Consider the following 18,541-nt stretch of genomic DNA (forward strand, 5'->3'; position numbering starts at 1 on the left):
CGCTCCCTTCAGGATGTATTGCACACATGGAGCCTGAATCTCAACTATGTTTGTTTTTTTCCTCAGCCATATTGTTTTGATGTTGTTTACAATTGGGATTGTTTTTATATTTTATCTGATGTTTTTTTAATTGGTTGTGTTCTATTTGTAATTTTTGGGCTTGTCTCTTGTAAGCCGCCTCAAGTCCCCTTGGGGAGATGGTTGGCGGGGTATAAAAATAAAGTTATTATTATTAATAATAATAATAATAACAACAACAACAGGATGCAACTGAGGCATGAGTCACAATAGTGACTTTCCAAGAGTCCTCTTCATGATATAATACTGGTTTAATTCCTGCTGACACCAGCATATGAATTTTGATGTTGCAGGACTTAACTGTGCTCCCTCGTACAATACCCTTCCCAGATGTTGCCTCCACATTGGAATGAGCTTGTGTGCATTCTGACCATGCTTTGTGATCAGAGAGTAGAAATAACAGACTTATTCTAGGGGTGGAGGTAACTATATCTTTCCCAGGTGCATAAGGGTAGTTGGAACATACCCAGGAGCTTTATTGTTGGACAGTGACCAGTGAGTCTGAGCCGCCCCACGAGTCTCCTGACAGTTATTGCTCACTTGGGGAAGAAGTGATGGAGAAGCGTCTTCTCTCTCCCAAAAATGTTGTAAATATTGTGTTCCACCAGCATGCCTGCTGGATCTTTAGCCCTTTCCTCTTTCTCACTAGACCATTGCTTCATAGGCTGTGGGGCCACGACCCCAAATGGCCCTTTGCTCAGTGTTGGGGTCCCAAAATTGGGCAACAGTAAAAGTTTTCTGAACCTCACCTTGTAGTTGTTTTAGACATTTACACAAATCAGCTGTGCAAGCTTTACAGTGGACTCCGTACTAAAAAGAGAAGTCAGCTTTTTATCAAGCCTTGCAAATGCTGTTTAATTATCAATAAATGTTTGGTTTTTATACTTACTTTATATAAGCATAAAATAATGTAAAACTTAATCAAGTGGAAAGGGGTCCCGAGTGGAAACATTTGAGCAATATGTCCCTAAACGCACTTTATTAGTGATCTAAGATTGTCTGCACATTTATCCCTCTCCAAAACTTCTATCCCAGTTATATGTCACCTTGTCATGCCCAGCATTATGTTTTTTTTATTTTTAATTATTACACTTGGCCCAGCCATAGGTTTTTTAACGTGTTGTGTTATTGTTAATGTTTATTGCTTGTTTTTTGCTTATAAGTTTATTTATTGTTTTGTATTATTGTTGTTACTGTTGTTGTATTCTGGGCTCGGCCTCATGTAAGCCGCACCAAGTCCCTTGGGGAGATGGTAGCAGGGTACAAATAAATTATTATTATTATTATTATTATTATTATTATTGAGAAGTCCTGCATTAGATATGCCGTCACCTCTGCAACTTGATTCCTAGCATACTCTGTGGCAGAGTAGTTTGAGGAAATGGGTCTGAAATAAATGTTTTGTATAATTTGCTGCATAGATCTGATACATTTTTCATGCTGAAGCACTTTCTCATTCATCATGTCTCTCAGCTACAGACTATTTCTCTCTTCTCTGCAGGGGGGACACTCGTCTGGCATGACAACATGGCTGTGAATTATTCGAACTGGGGGCAGCATGACACGGGACCGAGCATGCTCAGCCAAAACAGCTGCTACTGGATCCAGAAGAGCAATGGGGTTTGGCATTTGGGCTCCTGCTCCAATGTCACGATGGGGGTCATTTGCAAGACTGCTCGAGGTAAGCAGGGTAACTGGAACCCTTAGTGCGAAGTAGCAGAGTTGGCCTTCTCTCTAATGCTCAGGAGTCTGGCTTCTGCATGAGAGAATAAGTTAGGTGATGAGGTTTATTTATTTCTATACTGTTGTGAGGAGAAACAAAAAATATCTAGTGTTATTCTCACAACAATCTGTGAGGCTGGTTAGGTGGGTAAGAAGGAAGAGACTGGTTAAATGGGTAAGAAAGTCACATAGTAAATGTTGGGTCTCCATGTGGATTTGGTGAGGTAGACAGATGACTGACCAGGTTAAATGTAGACCTGAATTAAATTATTGGATGATATTTTCATCAGTTGATTGCTGCTATGTTTTAGTCTTGCATGAGTCAGGCAAAAACTTACATTGTGCTAGCAGAGGCTTTTGTAGGAATCTGCACAGCTTTGCAAATTCATTGAATTCTTCATACATTGGACTGGAAAGAGCTTCCAAGGAGAGAAGATATATGGAAAGATATATGGAAAGTGAGAGCTGGGTTAGATAAGCTTAATCTTTTCCATTCTCCCTTTTGAAGAGTTCTATACACATTGGACATGTTGCATATGTTTCTAAGATGATTCCATAAAAAGGAATGTATTTGTTCTTAGTAGTAAAGAGGAAAAATTAAAGACCGAAGTAATTGTTTAAATGTCATTGGTTTGGATTGTTCCACCACCTAGCAAGTAGACAAGTATGATAAGGGTGGAAAATGAGATATATGGGTGATAATAAAGACATATCTGATGAGGGCTGTTGAAATCACTGCCACAGTATGTAGACATGGATGTATTGTTGTTGTATTCGGGCATTGAATGGTTGCCTTTTATGTTTGGAATCTGCCCTGAGTCCCTTTGGGGAGATAGAGTGGAATATTATTATTATTATTATTATTAGTAGTAGTAGTAGTAGGAACCCCCAGTGGCACAGTGGGTTAAACTCCTGTGCCGGCAGGACTGAAGGTCACAGGTTCACAGGTTCGAATCCGGGGAGAGGTGGATGAGCTCCCTTTATCAGCTCCAGCTCCTCATGCGAGGACATGAGAGAAGCCTCCCACAAAGATAAAAACATCAATTCATCCGGGCGTCCCCTGGGCAACGTCCTTGCAGACGGCCAATTCTCTCACACCAGAAGCGACTTGCAGTTTCTCAAGTCACTCCTGACATAATGAAAAAAAATATTATTATTTGAAACACAACAAGATGAGTCCACAGCAGACACTCTGCTGGCTGTTGAATTGGATCACACATCAGACACTTCCCAGGTGTCTAGGACTGTGTGATGTATCTGCAAATAATGCGTGCAGATCCCAGTAAGGTGGCCTTCTGCAGCTGGCAGCTGGCAGATGGTAATTTTGTCAGCGCCTATTGTGTTTAACTGCAGGCCAAGGTCTTTAGGCACTGCACCCAGTGTGCCGATCACCACTGGGACCACCTTTACTGGTTTGATATTATAATTATTATAATAATTGTAATAATAATAATAATTATTATTATTATTATTATTATTATTATTATTAGACCTGTTTGCCAACATAGATGGCTTTAAAAGGAGATTTAAGTAAATAAAGTGAGAGTGGTACTATTAATAGTCAGAACAGTAATGTGCCATGCTGGTTTATGTCATACTGTGTGTGTAAGATGGAGAAAAAAGTCCCACTCCAAGCCTGCTAGTGAGCTTTCTATAAGCAAGTGACTGGGCACCATGTGAATAGAATGTCATACCAGTGAGGCCACTGAGTTGCTCCAGTATGGCTATGCTTACAGCAGGGGTGTCAAACTCATTTTCAGTGATGTCTGCATCAGTCTTACGATTGACTTCCAAGGGTAATTTGCAATTGTAAGCCTATATAAATGTAACTGTGCTGCCCTGGCATTGAAAGCCTTGTGGGCCACATAAACTGACACACCAGATTTGGCCTGTGGTCCTTGCGTTTGACACATGTGGCTTATAGGAATTCAAGGAATGCAAGCATGGTTGAACTCAATATGAAATGTCTTGAAAGCATTGTCTAATTATCTGAGCAATAAGTCAAACTGTACTGGAGACACATGACTAAGTTTGTTTTCTCTCTCTCCCTGGCTGTGCTTTCTTGAATTTGTTCTATCATGGCAGTGGAAGAAAACCGCCTCTCCAGTTCAGGTATGTATCAACTGGAAAGTGAACATTTTGCTTCATTGTAGGTCTGCTCCCCCTAAACTCCAGACCTGAAATTGGATCAGTTTACAGTTTGTTAATCTGACTGTAAACCCAGGGTTTTGCGTATTCTGCATTATGGATGTGGCAATAAATTCGAAGCAGCAATGCTTAAGCAGGCAAGCCTCAATTACAGTTGATAATGAAAACTGATGTAGTTTACCTCTATAATTGTGCTTGCAAAACACCCTGACCCTTACAATTTGTTATCCTACTCCTTTACCACACTGTGTTGGTGAAGCACCCTGAATTATGATCTCATAAGTCAGACTTACAGTTTGGGAGGATGTAACTACATTGGGTGATTTAGCAGAAATCAACTCCCAGAAATCCTGACAGCTGGTAAACTGGATGGGATTTCTGGGAGTTGTAGGCCAAAAACATCTGGGGACCCCAGGTTGAGAACCACTGACCTAAGTGATAGCTGTAAAGATCTTGACTGTAATCAATGATACATAGGGTTCTGATGAAGAGCTGATGGAGAAATGTAGTAAATCTGTCATCTCTATCACATGCAAAGAAATAACATATAAAAAGAAATTCAAATTAAATCCAGATTTCTATATCATGCAGATTCAGTCATAAATTTGAAACCAAATAGATAAATCTCAGTGCAATATTTGGATGAAGACTGTTCAGATTAGCAATGTATATTAGGGAGTTGATATCCCCACCCAAACAAATGTTCTCACCCTCTTGCACAATTTGCACAGAAAATTCATTTTGCAAACTTTACATGAAACATTTGTGTAAAATATATCTCTAACACAAAATGTCTTCTCATAGTCTAATTTTGTGCCCTCCAAAAAAAATCAAGTGTGCAAAAGTTGCTTCCCAGGTAAAGAGGGTTCAAGGGAGAACTCTTCACATCAATGAAAGTTCCTCCTTTTGAAATCCACATGACTAGAATGTTCCTGCATCAGTTGTCTGCTTAAAATTCCTCACGTTCACCAAAAGTATAGCTAGTGATGTTAGTTAAACAGTTCGGACCCTGCCTGTCTTCGCGATTGCATCTCTATCTATGAACCAGCGCAAACTCTAAGATCCTCTGGGAGGCCCTCCTCTCGCTCCCACCTCCGTCACAAGCACGGTTGGTGGGGGCGAGAGAGAGGGCCTTCTTGGTGGTGGCCCCCCACCTCTGGAATGCCCTTCCAAGAGAAATAAGACAGACCCCATCCCTCCCCTCTTTTCACAAGAGTTTGGAGATTTAGTGGTTTCAAATCTTCGGGAGTGACCAGTGCTAGCTCGTCCAGACACTGTCCGGACATGACCTAGCCCCCTATATATTACCCTGGTCATTCTCCTAACAGGCCCCTGGAAATAGCCCATCCCCACTTTTGTTGTTTACCTATTACAGTACTGTACCCAAATGCCAGTCCCATCTTATTTCAATTTTTATCAGTCTTGACCCAGCCTTTTTAATTGTCCTGACCCATTCCTTTTCCATGCCCTAACAAATAGACATGAAGAGCAGGCAGGATTTTTATGTGTTGTTGTGTAATTCCAACAACTGTTGCTGTTACTGTTATTTTTTTTTTCATTTTTCATTTTCATAGTTATTTTTTGTTCATGTTGTGACTCTGGATGTTTTGATGTTGTTGCTTGGAAACTGCCGAGTCCCCCGAGGGAAATAGAGCAATCGATACATTTTATATTATTATTATTATTATTATTATTATTATTATTATTATTTCTGTGCTTACCTTTCTATGAATTGTACTCTTCCACTAAAGTGGGCCTTTCTTCCTCGTCCTTATTTTTCTTCTGCAGCTTTCTTGGAGAACACAAAGGCCATTGCAGTGGTCATCCTCTCTTCCTTAGCACTGTGTGCATTGATAGCTATTATTGCTGTCTATCTGTACAAACGGCGGTGGAGTTCAGAGCGAGGGACATTTGAAAGCGCTCGCTACAGCCGTACCAACTCCAACCCTAGTGAATCTGCTGAGAAGAATATCCTAGTGTCTGATATGGAGATGAATGAACAACAGGACTAATGGTGGAAGTGTTGACCATTGGGGTGGGTGGGGAGGGAGAACAGGGAAGGGAGGGATGTGAGTATCTGGCATACATACAATCTCAAAAGTAAGCCCCTGACGAGAGCAGAGAGCAACAGTAAGATTACTGCAGTGGGGTAGGAAGATGGGACAGCAAGACACTAAGGAGATGTGGAGAAATACAGTATTTTTATTTCGGGAGACCTAGACCAGAGGTCCTCAAACTTTTTAAACAGAGGGCCAGGTCACAGTCCCTCAAACTGTTGGAGGGCCGGATTATAATTTGGAAAAAAAACATGAATGAATTCCTATGCACACTGCACATATCTTATTTGTAGTGCAAAATACTTTAAAACAATACAATAATTAAAATGAAGAACAATTTTAACAAATATAAACTTATTAATATTTTAATGGGAAGTGTGGGCCTGATTTTACCTGATGAGATAGTTGTGTGCTTTCAAGTCATTTTAGCCTTAGGTTGACCCTGAGCAAGGGCTGGGTAAATGACCTTGGAGGGCCGTATTCGGCCCCCGGGCCTTAGTTTGAGAACCCCTGCCCTAGACCATGTCTGTACGATCCCAAAACAAAACAAGACATGGCCTTGTAATTATGTCATTCCTGGAGAGGTGGTGGTTTCCTTCTCCCCTCGCTGGATACCAACACAACCATCTCCACATCTCCTTAGAGAATGAAATCCAAGCATTTCTCCTGGTTATAATGCCAAAACAAGAAAGGGCCTCACTGTTTTGGTAAGAACCTGACTTTGTTGTATTGCATCACTCCTTAGAGCCATGTGGCTAATTAAAAAGTGAAAGGCCCTTGAATGCCTATTAATGACGGCGCTTCTATTCTCTGATGTTGAGAAATCACAAGAACAAATGTCTTCTCCAACCACCGTTCTGCTGTCACATTTTGTTGTCATAGAGGGTTTTCCTGCAAAAATGTGGAAATGGCACCATAGATCCTTTCACAGCTACAAGGGACCTCTCAATGAGAGAAACGTATATCTGCTTTGAGCTTGATGGAGGAAACAGGAATGCTGCTATTTGCTTCTTTTTGAAACAGAGTTGGCCAGCAAAACCCATCCAATGAAGGAGCTCAGTTTGCTAAATTGTCCCCTCTGAACAATACTGTGGGCAGTTCACAAAATGACTAGCGTGAGGTTGTCACCCTCCTGCTAGTTATTGACATGCGCTATCCGGAAGGTGCAGGGATAACATAATAATCCAAATATTCATAGAAAAAATGAGCTAGGTGCACTGCATGTGCCAAGATAGAAAGAAATGATTCAAGCTCTTAGCAAATGCATTGTGCCCAAAACAGGGTTACTGCCCTGGGGGACAAAAACTATGAAAAACAGGAAAGAAATGCCTATCTTTTGCACAAAAAAACCATATTGCATAAAGGCCCTCAGAACATCTGTATATTGGTGAAACAATAATATGCTAATGTTTTTTTCCTTCTAAAAAAATAAGCATGAGACCTCACCTCTGAGGATACTTGCCATAGATGCAGGCGAAACGTCAGGAGAAATGCCTCTAGAACATGGCCATATAGCCCGAAAAAACCCACAAGAACTGAGTGATTCCAGCCATGAAAGCCTTTGACAATACATTAAAAAGCATTTTGTTGTTGCCTTGCTGGATAAGAGGTATAAATAACTTGGGTTTTTGGTAGCCATCATGCACACTGTATCAAAGTGCATGCGGACAATCACTTGTGTTGGGTGGGGAAAGATATTTTTTGTCTTGACATAGAGTTGATGCACAAGGGCTCTACAATGTCTCCCTCCAACACACTTTCTTTTTTCATCATTTGAAGAAGTGCAACAGGACACTTGGTGTTTCTGGAACAGCATATAATTTTGCTAGCCAATTTGTGTTTTAATCCCAGCTACTCAGAGCCAATAAGAGATTGTAAACCTAATGCAGTGCCTAATGTGGGATGAAGATAACTTTGTGTGGACCAGGGACTCCACAGGAGGCAATCCCTTTCCCCCCTTTGCTTCCAATGAATAAAGTTGGAAAGGTGGCTATGACAATGAATGGATAGGTATTTTTTGCTACTCAAGTAATTATTGGAATTATTTTATAGGGGAAAAAAATCTAGTGATGTTCACTTAAGCTGGATATTAAGTGTTTGTAAAAATGTTTACCATTGTCTCTAAGTAACTGAAAAGTGCCATAAGTGCCCATAATACGAGTTGTTTCACAGACAATCTTAACTTTTTGAATTCCTTTGCTTTTCTTTCATAATTGCTGCTTGTTGCCTGTTTTTTGTTTGTTTTGTTTTGCATCAAAGTTATACATAGACATCTTGAATTTGCCCAACATTTGTTCTGCTCAGGGGATCCTTTCCAGGGGTTAATCTGAATGAGCTTCAAGCCCTGGTCTCCATTCCATACTAGGGTTGTACCATGGAGTATGTGAAGTTATGGTGCCTTTGAGTACGTTTGCTTGTCTCTTTCTAATGAGGAGCTATAGGCAAATTTCACATGTTACAATGTGATGACATGATCAGTAAGAAATGTACAATAATGTTACATGTCAGTTGGGGTGCAGATGTGTGGGAATGGAAATTAGGGCATTGTCCCCTATGTTCTCCAATGAAATGCTCCAAAATGTCTAGCATCGCAGCAACCTGAAATGTCAGTTGAGCATCGAGAAAGACAGTATAGACCAGTGGTTTTCAATCTGGGGTCCCCAGATGTTTTTGGCCTTCAACTCCCAGAAATCCTAAACTGGCTGGGATTTCTGGGAGTTGTAGGCCAAAACACCTGGGGACCCACAGGTTGAGAACCACTGGTATAGGCATTCAAAGAAAAGGGACAAGCAAAGTTAACAAAGGAATGTAAACATCACCAATAATAAGCGTTCCAGGTATGAATGATTTTCAGTGTCTCATTTTCTGTAGTGCTAGATATCTGGGGACTGAAGGGAAATTTAAAGGGGCAGAATTCTTATGGAGAACAACTACATTTCTGAAGTTAACTGAAGAGGGAGCCAGCTTGTTTTTTGCTGCTCCTAGAGACTAGGACTCGGAGCAATGGGTTCAAATTACAGGAAAAGAGATTATATCTGAACATTAGGAATAACCTCCTGACCATATGAGCTGTTCAGCAGTGGAACCCTGTCTTGGAGTGTGGTGGAGGCTCCCTCTTTGGAGGTTTCAAAACAGGCTGGATGGCCATCTGTAGGGGGTACTTTGATTGTGCTTTTCCTGCATGGCAAGGGGTTGGACTGGATGGCCCCTGTGGTCTCTTCCTATGATTCTATCATCTGGAAGTGGTGGAGGTGGCGCAGTGGGTTAAACCCCTGTGCCAGCAGGACTGAAGACCAACAGGTCGCAGGTTCGAATCCAGGGAGAGGCGGATGAGCTCCCTCTATCAGCTCCAGCTCCTCATGCGGGGACATGAGAGAAGCCTCCCACAAGGATGATAAAAACATCAAATCATCCAGGCATCCCCTGGGCAACGTCCTTGCAGACGGCCAATTCTCTCACACCAGGAGTCACTCCAGACACGTCAAAAAAAATTAAAATCTGGAAGTGCATTTTCATAAACAGTGAAAATCGTACAACCAACCAAAATGAACACCACTGTTTACTGGAAGAGCTCTCCTCTGAAATCTGTGATTCTTTCCCAATAATGGTGTGCAGCACAGGCATTCACTCAGCATTATTTTAACTGGGAAGCCTGCATGGAAGCATATTCTGTCAGGAAGACAAGCAAGCTGACCAGCCAAAGTATATTCAAGAATTAAGTGCAATAGCAAAGCTGAAAGGAGGAAAGGTTGTACAATACCATATTCTCTGTCCTCCCAGCTTTACATGCTGCTGCTCTATCTATTTCTCAGTAATAACAACACCACAGTCATCCCACAGCAATTGTAATACTTTTATTTACTTTTTCAGCTTTTATTTTGGTTTCAAGGTGAATTGAACAGAACTATGACAAATTGCAGTGAATTTCATATATGGAGGTGGAAACGAGCAACATTTCACCCCCCAATTGTGAAAATGTTTGTCTGGAATTACTGCAAAATGCTTCCGCTTAAATATTCTATCAATGTTTGGAATAATAATGTGAAAAGGTACTGAGAAAACCTGACAACTTTTAAAAATAGTTTACTTTTGCTTTTGATAAAGTCATCTTAGAATCTTCAAATAAAGCATCATTTCCAATAAGTTTTAGCACAAGCAGATTCTCTTCTTCCACTTTTTTCAGTGGCAAAAATGTTTGAAGATGCGTTTTGTTTTGCTTTCTTTGCTTTAAGAGAGGCTGGGAAGATTTTGATTTGAGTAATCCAAATACTGGGTATTGACAGCAGTTGTGTCTGGACTAAAGGATTACAAAGCAATTGATCTTGCAGTCCTTTCAGTAAGGCTGCATGCAAGAGAGTATTACCTTGAAAATTCAATTAATGTTTCTTTTTTTGACTTTGCCAAATGCTTCAACTGATGTGATTACAGCAACCTTGTAGCTGACCAACAATCCATTTGATAGAAGTGAACAACAAAGTATCCTTTGAACCATTATAGTTAGTTGGATCGACAACTCAAGTCATACTAAATTACAAATATAAATGGACAGATGGCCTGGAATTCTTGTTGTGGTACTGGATTTTAGACAGATCATTATTAACCCGGTGGATGAGTAAACTGCTCAACCGCATCGTGGAACTTCCAGCTTTAGATCAACATGGGAGTTTGAATTCTAGTATCCACAATTGAATTGCACCACCATGTGAGGGGATTCTACCTCTCAATAGCATTTCTGGACAAAACATGGGAGTGAAATATCACCAGGAAGAAAGAGTTAAATTCAACTCTTGTCAACAAGAGTACATTATGACTCGGCAGCTGCTAAGACAGACTGTCTACTGGGCTACAAATCAAGATACTGCTTTTGCCCAGTACAGACTTTCAATGTCTAAATTTCATCTACCCAGGAGATGTATTCCATTAAAAAGCACATCCCCATCTGCAACAAGCATATTAAATGTGACATTTGCCTCTTACAAGAATGCCGCCTCTATTTGGCAGATGGCAAGTGTCAAAAGGACCACAACGGATGTAAAAATCAACTTTCCCCAAGATGGAGTATAAGTTATACACATTTTCAGCCTTTTGGATGAGAATTACCATTTTAAAAATGTAAATGAAAACAGTCTGGAAACTGCAGCTCACACACATAGCTATGTCTCAGCATTGAGGGTTAGTTGAGCACTGTGAGCAGATGTTGCTGCTATTATTATTGTTAACATTCATCTGGAATTACTAGTATTTAAGTAATTTGCAGAATGCAAGAATGAATTAGCCCCTGTCCATGGGCATAGCATTCTATACTTGATGCATTAAGGGGGGGACGGGACTTGGTAATACTCTTCTTTAAACCAGATAAGGATTTATATCAAAAAGTCTGGCATAAGGTAAATATCCTCTCTGATCTTCACCTTTGTTACACATCTTAAATTAACAATCTAAGATGGCATATTTTTTCTCTTAAAGGGGAGGAGGGTTCTGAAAAATTAACAATGTTTTAATTCATACTTTATGTCATTTAAAGGAAAAGTAATAATGTTACTAAGTTGATCGTACAATCGCTAGCGTATTTACATTTGTATACTATGGAATGTCCTTTGACAAGGGTGGTCAAAGAACTCGGTTTTAATGCACAAAATGATTCTTGCAATGCCCACAGAAGTGTGAATATGTCAAATGGTACAGAGTGGATTCTACAGCACGCATAGCAATACTAGAAATCTAATTCAGAATTTCAAATCACTGTCAAAAGCATAGCCATTGTTTACTGGCCAGGAGCCAGTCTTTGAGAGATACTGAAACATTTCCATTCTCCACTTTGCTGTTATAATCCATGTTGTTTCAAAACATTTGTTAGTCAATGGTTCAATATAAAAGCAACACAAGAATCAAACTACACAAACAGCCATAAGAGCTCCAGACCCTTAGAGGACTTTAGATTTAAATGGTGACACTGAATATGAGTGGTATACATACTCATTGTGGCCTGGTGATAAGAAAGAGGAGGAAAGTGGGAAGGTATGAAGGAGGGTTCTCTTTTAGTTTCTGAGAAAGAGTTCTCTTCTTTAGATCCACTTTGGCCATTCTTAGTCACTGTTGCCAGCGTTGGCTGAATCTGGAAATATGGAATAAAAAAGTACTTAGAAACATTTCTCCATAAACTGGCTGAAATCTAAAATATATGCAATAAACTGTCATTGCAAAGATAAGGAAAGCCTGTTGCGCTAAGCATATTTCAGTCAAGTCCAGTGCAGAAGACACAATAACATTGCACCCAGGCAAGTGGAAAAAAACAGAAAAACTTTTACCAGAGTTAAAACATAAACTTGCAATGTTACAAACAATGCAACAAACTTACAAAGTATTTGTAAGCAATACAGAATAAGGCTTCTTCGTCTTCATCCAAATGAAAGAGCAGTAGAAATGGTTGAGCAAAATGCCCGCGAAAAGGTTCCTCAGAGCAAAAGCTGAACTGTATTCTAAAAACCAAACAATTCTACCCCACCGGGTATGGTCCAAACTTACTAGTTGACCTACATTAGCAGCTGCACATAATAATTAACAGCATAAGGTTTTCTTTCGCACACACACACTTGATCCTATTACAACTTACTTTTACAAAGCCAGTATAAATGCAAATTTAATTACTTATTCTCATAAGCCAGTTATGGCACATTGAATAAAATCAATGTGCCAGAGAAGCCAACATGTTAAATATTCAAATTTTGTAAAAACCTATTTGTCACAAACAAAGAATATTTCAATTAAAAGGATGTAGATATGCATTTGGAAAATTAAAACTGCTGTGGCGGTTTAAATTTGAGAGATTTTATTATTTATTTATTTAAAACTTTTATATCCCGATCTTCTCTACCTTGGCAGAGGGACTCAGACTGGCTAACAGCAAAAATTCAATGCTAAAACTGAAAATCTAAAACATAATACACAACATTAAGTTAGCAATTACATCACATAAATTACATAAAATTACATAAAAGCCGTTCGCCAGGATAAAATTGTGTCCAACATAGTCCATATGTCCAGTCCATATATTGTGATCAGTAACATTAGTCGATTGCTGGTCTCAGACATCATTTCGCAAAAGCTTTGTTGCACAGCCTAGGTTTTCACTAGCTTCTTAAAGGCCAGGAGGGAGGGGGCAGATCTAATTTCATTTGGGAAGGAATTGCATAGCCGAGGGGCCAACACAGAAAAGACCCTGTCTCTCGTCCGCACCAGACGCATCTGCGAAGATGGCGGGACAGAGAGCAGGGCCTCTCCAGACGAGATGGTCTATTGGCATTATGCCTTTACAAGAATTAGAACTGCATCTCAGAAGATAGACGCTAGACATTAGAAAGGACTTCCTAACAATGAAGGTGATGGATAACTGATGTTGTGGTGTATTGCTTTTTGTGATGTTTGTGATGAGAATGTATGGTAAAGTGGGCTTGATCTATGAATCAGTAATAGAGAGCTAATTAGAATATTTCCAGAAAAATAGGTTGTGGAATCCATGGCCATGACTGGAAAATAAAAGTGTAGTATGAGGGATAAAATGGAGTATAGTTGAAAACCTAAAGGATGGTACAAGTCACCTACTAGGGATGCATTTTGGGGAACATAGATCCTTTCCCATGGTATTTTGCTATGATTCTGTAAGAGGAAATGTTCTTGCACAGCTTCAGATCTCGATAATGTCAGCTTACACAGCAATATCTTAAGAAGATAATGCAACAGAAACATATATTGTCCCGTGATTATATGGATCCATCAAAACTCGGGTCAAAAGAGTGCACAGAACTAACTTCATATTCAGTCTCACGATCTACTGTAAATGCATGACAGGTTTGAAAAGTGACATTAAAAAAAGATGCCCCTTTGCATTTCTCTTCAGCACTGATCAGCCACATCATTTGTGCAATTAGAAGTCAAATGGAAGAATGGCATCTCCAGGCAAATTTAAGCTTTGGCTCCATTCGTTAAAAAATAATGAGTTGTTTTTTGTTGTGTGTCTTCAGATTGTTTCAGAGTTATGGTGACCACAAAGTGAACCTATCATGAGGTTTTACTTGGCAATATTTATTCAGAGGAAGGTTGCCTCTGTCTTCTGAATATATATTTTTTTTGTCGTGAAAGGAGCGACTTGAGAAACTGTAAGTCGCTTCTGGTGAAAGAATTGGCCATCTGTGAGGATGTTGCCCAGGGAATGCCCAGATGTCTTGATGTTTTTACCATCCTTGTGGGAGGCTTCTCTCATGTCCCTGCATGAGGAGCTGGAGCTGATAGAGGGAGCTCATCCGCACTCTCCCTGGATTCGAACCTGCAAACTGTCGGTCTTCAGTCCTGCCGGCACAGGAGTTTAACCCACTGCGTCACCAGGGGCTCCCATTAATTATTTCTATGTTGATATGAAAGTACTGTCTGCAAGCACAAATGCCTCCACTTGTTACTTATCATGAAAGCTGTAGAGTAGTGGTTCTCAACCTATGGGTCCCCAGATGTTTTGGCCTTCAACTCCCAGAAATTCTAACAGCTGGTGAACTGGGTGGGATTTCTGGGAGCTGTAGGCTAAAATATCTGGGAACCCACAGGTTGAGAACCACTGTTCCCTCCCTTATCAGGAAATTGAGTCCCATACAATTTTTTGCAAAGAAAATGTAGGGCTGAAAAGTAATCTAATCGTTCATAGCTGTGCAGAAACAGTTGTTAAGATGTGGGGGTCGAAATATATTCCCATGCTCAGGGATGCATTTTATCAGTACAGCAATATCCCCACCTCTCCACCAAAACCAACGCCGAAATACAACACTGCCTGAGCTCTGCAAGTGCAGCATTTTTCCGAACGAAGCAGAGAGTGTTTGAGGACCGGGACATCCGTAGGGATACCAAGGTGCTTGTTTATAAAGCTATTGTCCTCCCAACACTGCTATACGCCTTCGAGACGTGGACTGTCTACAGACGTCACATGCAACTCCTGGAACTATTTCATCAGCGCTGCCTCCGGAAAATCCTGCAAATCTTTTGGGAAGACAGACGGACAAATGTCAGCGTGCTGGAAAAAGCAAAGACCACCAGCATTGAAGTGATGGTCCTCCGCCATCAGCTCCGCTGGATCGGCCACGTTGTCCGGATGCCCGACCACCGTCTCCCAAAGCAGTTGCTCTACTCTGAACTCAAGAACGGAAAACGGAATGTTGATGGGCAGAAAAAGAGATTTAAAGATGGGCTCAAAGTCAATCTTAAAAACTCTGGCATAGACACTGAGAACTGGGAAGCCCTGGCCTTTGAGTGCTCAGCTGGAGGTCAGCTGTGACCAGCAGTGCTGCACAATTTGAAGAGTCACGAATGGAGGGCGAAAGAGAGAAACGTGCTAAGAGGAAGGCGCATTAAGCCAACCCCAACCGAGACCGCCTTCCACCTGGAAACCAACGCCCTCACTGCGGGAGAAGATGCAGATCAAGAATAGGGCTCCACAGTCACCTATGGACCCACCAGAATACTGATCCTGGAAGACTATCCTACTCGGCCAATGAGGGATCGCCTAAGTAAGTAACTGCAGGAGATGCCCCCCTCCCCCAATTGATACCTGAAACCAGGTATCTGAATCCTATATTTAGATCATTCTTGGTGCAGAAGCATACCATAGAAGAGGACAACCCAGAGAGGATCACAAACACTTTAAGGGTTAGGGGGATATTCTTTTCACTTTGTCACAAAATTTTCTGTCTTTTATTAACTGTAATAAAGTCGACCTACGATGACTCTAAGAATGAGAGATTTCCAAGTCATCCAGTCATCAACTGCACTGCTCTGGTTTCACAGATTCGGGGACATACCATCCTTAATTGCTTTTGTTCAAATTAAAGCCTGCCATAGCATGCCCTCAACACTTAAGATCAATTCCTATTAATCTAAAAGCCATGATTTGGAGCATAGCCAATACTGATAAATACCTACATGAATACTGCAGTAGTCTAGTGGTCTACTGAGTTAAATTTTATTCTGCCTATAAACTGTGAAGGATAGCCATGTTAACCTATTTCAGCAAAAATAACTGTCGTTGGATATTGTTTATATAATATCCTGCTTTTTTCTCAGCAGTAGATTCAAGGTGGCTCTCAACAGGATGCATACAATAAAAACACAAGTTTATCATATTAAAACAGAAATACAATCAACGTTAAAAGCAAACAGAAGAAAAAGGGCATATTGTGCCCATTAAAAGCTCTCTCTTCAGCAGTCATAGTTATCAGAATCCTGCTTCAATATTGAGTGTTTTTCCTTCTAGCAGTAAGTAAGTGTTTATCAGATTTTAATGAAGTATGTTCATTTCCTAACCTTTCACAGCAGGGAAGCGGAGGCAGCTTAGCCTTCTTCGGAAGTGAATTCTGCAATCTGGGAGTAGACCGTTTTGTGGATGAGAGCCCATGTGGACTACACCCATGTATACAGGGTCAGAGATGTTAATAAACAGCGAGTTTTCCTCTCGCTCACATTCCTTTTAGTGAGCAGCAGAGGGAGATGTCGTTACTGGCACCAAGAGAAATAGCCGAAGCAACTTCAATGTTGCACACTTGAAGATGACAGGCTCCATATTTGTTCCTATTGAATATAACCACTACAGCTTTCCTTGCTATTCCATTTAAACCCAACCGTTTTTGATATTTTGATAAGCTTGAGCTCTTTTTCTTGGAAATGAAAGGCTAGGAAATGAACATACTTCATTAAAATCTGATACATACTTACTTACTTAGGCGATCCCTTGTTGTCCGAGTAGGATAATCTTCCAGGATCAGTGTACTGGTGATGAGCCCTATTCTTGATCTGCATCTTCTCCCGCAGTGAGGGCATTGGTTTCCAGGTGGAAGGCGGTTCTGGTTGGGGTTGGCTTGATCCGCCTTCCTCTTAGCACGTTTCTCTTTTGCCCCCATTCGTGCCTCTTCAAATTCTACAGCACTGCTGGTCACAGTTGACCTCCAGCTGGAGCGTTCAAAGGCCAGGGCTTTCCAGTTCTCAGTGTCTATGCCAGAGTTTTTAAGGTTGGCTTTGAAGCCCATATTTAAATCTCTTTTCCTGCACACCAACATTCCATTTTCCATTCTTGAGTTCGGAGTAGAGCAACTGCTTTGGGAGATGGTGGTTGGGCATTCGGACAATGTGGCCGGTCCAGCAGAGTTGATGGTGGAGGACCATCGCTTCAATGCTGGTGGTCTCTGGTTATTCTAGCACACTGACATTTGTCCGCTTGTCTACCCAAGAGATTTGCAGGATTTTCCAGATGCAGTTCTGATGGAATTGTTCTAGGAGTCGCATGTGATGTCTCTAGACAGTCCACGTTTCAAAGGCATATAGCAGGGTTGGGAGGACAATAGCTTTATAAACAAGCACCTTGGTATCCCTACAGATGTTCCAGTCCTCAAACACTCTCTGCTTCATTCGTAAAATGCTGCAGGCGATGTTGTATTTCACTGTCAATGTTGCCTTTTGTGGAGAGGTGGCTGCCAAGGTAGTGGAAATGGTCAACATTTTCTAATGTTACATCATTAAACTGTATTTCTTGCATTGGAGCGGGATTGGCTAGTGACTGCTGGAAGAGCACTTTGGTTTTCTCAATGTTCAATGACAGGCCGAGCTTCTCATATGCTTCTGCAAAGGTGTCTAGAGTGGCTTGTAGATCTTCGTCTGTATGCGCACATTGTCATCAGCATACTGGAGTTCTATAACAGAAGTTGTTGTAACCTTGGGTTTTGGCTTTCAGTCTGCTGAGGTGAAATAGCTTGCCATCTGTCCGATAGATGATTTCCACTCCGGTGGGAAGCTTCCCATCAACAAGATGAAGTATCATAGTGATGAAGATGGAGAATAAAGTTCGTGCAATAACACATCCATTTTTGACACCTGATTCCACCTTAAATGGGTCACTTTGGGAGCCATTGCTATCCAAGACTGTTGTTATCATGTCATCATTTAGGGCACCCGATATTTTGGAGGATGCACACACATACGTATACATATTATACATATACATATTTGGCCTCTCTTATAATATGCAACTACTGACAATGCCTTTTTGATGTCTATACAAAGGAAACATGTCCATCCCTACACAAAAGAATATGCCGATACAAATCTAAATATTCAGAAAACAAGCCCAGGACACACTGCTGCTGATGTGAAAATTGCCATTTGTCAAAGAGGATCTGAACTGAGACATCAACCGAATTAACAACTTTCCAAGGACCATGAATCAAGATTAATCAAAAGATCATTTCCTCTCACTACAGATACTATCATTGCAAAAGGATAGTTACTGTGTTACTTATCATCAGCTACTGCTTCTGTAAACGGTCCCATGGTTTGAAATGTAATAGACTGCATCAGATGTGTATTCCAGAAAAGTTTATGGAAAATATCTGTTGCATTTAGTGGAAGCACAAAATGTCCCAACTGGAAGTTACCACAGAATTTCATTTGTTGTTTACTTGTTCAGTCGCTTCTTACTCTTTGTGACCTCATGGACAGTCAATCAATCA

The 18,541-nt window shown here is 40.8% G+C and overlaps 2 protein-coding genes across 5 annotated transcripts in view; one reads left to right on the forward strand and one right to left on the reverse strand.

The window, feature by feature from the left end:
• MRC2 (mannose receptor C-type 2) overlaps positions 1–8,275 on the forward strand; it is a 97,421-nt gene extending 89,146 nt beyond the window's left edge. Inside the window, exons 28-30 of the mRNA XM_060781295.2 lie at positions 1,580–1,759; positions 3,886–3,912; positions 5,737–8,275. Coding sequence (XP_060637278.2) covers positions 1,580–1,759; positions 3,886–3,912; positions 5,737–5,960 — 431 coding nt within the window. The 3' untranslated portion in view covers positions 5,961–8,275. The remainder of the gene's footprint in view (positions 1–1,579; positions 1,760–3,885; positions 3,913–5,736) is intronic.
• A 3,299-nt stretch (positions 8,276–11,574) lies between these two features.
• The window catches only part of MARCHF10 (membrane associated ring-CH-type finger 10), a 56,674-nt gene continuing 49,707 nt past the window's right edge, over positions 11,575–18,541 (reverse strand). For 3 of the 4 annotated variants that reach the window (XM_060781296.2, XM_060781297.2, XM_060781299.2), the window contains one exon: positions 11,575–12,120. In XM_060781296.2, the coding sequence (XP_060637279.2) occupies positions 11,899–12,120 (222 nt within the window). In that variant the 3' untranslated portion in view covers positions 11,575–11,898. The remainder of the gene's footprint in view (positions 12,121–18,541) is intronic. The other variant, XM_060781298.2, reaches the window with a different exon arrangement.

This window comes from Anolis sagrei, chromosome 6 (genome assembly GCF_037176765.1).
Source record: "Anolis sagrei isolate rAnoSag1 chromosome 6, rAnoSag1.mat, whole genome shotgun sequence".
NCBI classification, from domain to species: Eukaryota; Metazoa; Chordata; class Lepidosauria; order Squamata; family Dactyloidae; genus Anolis; species Anolis sagrei.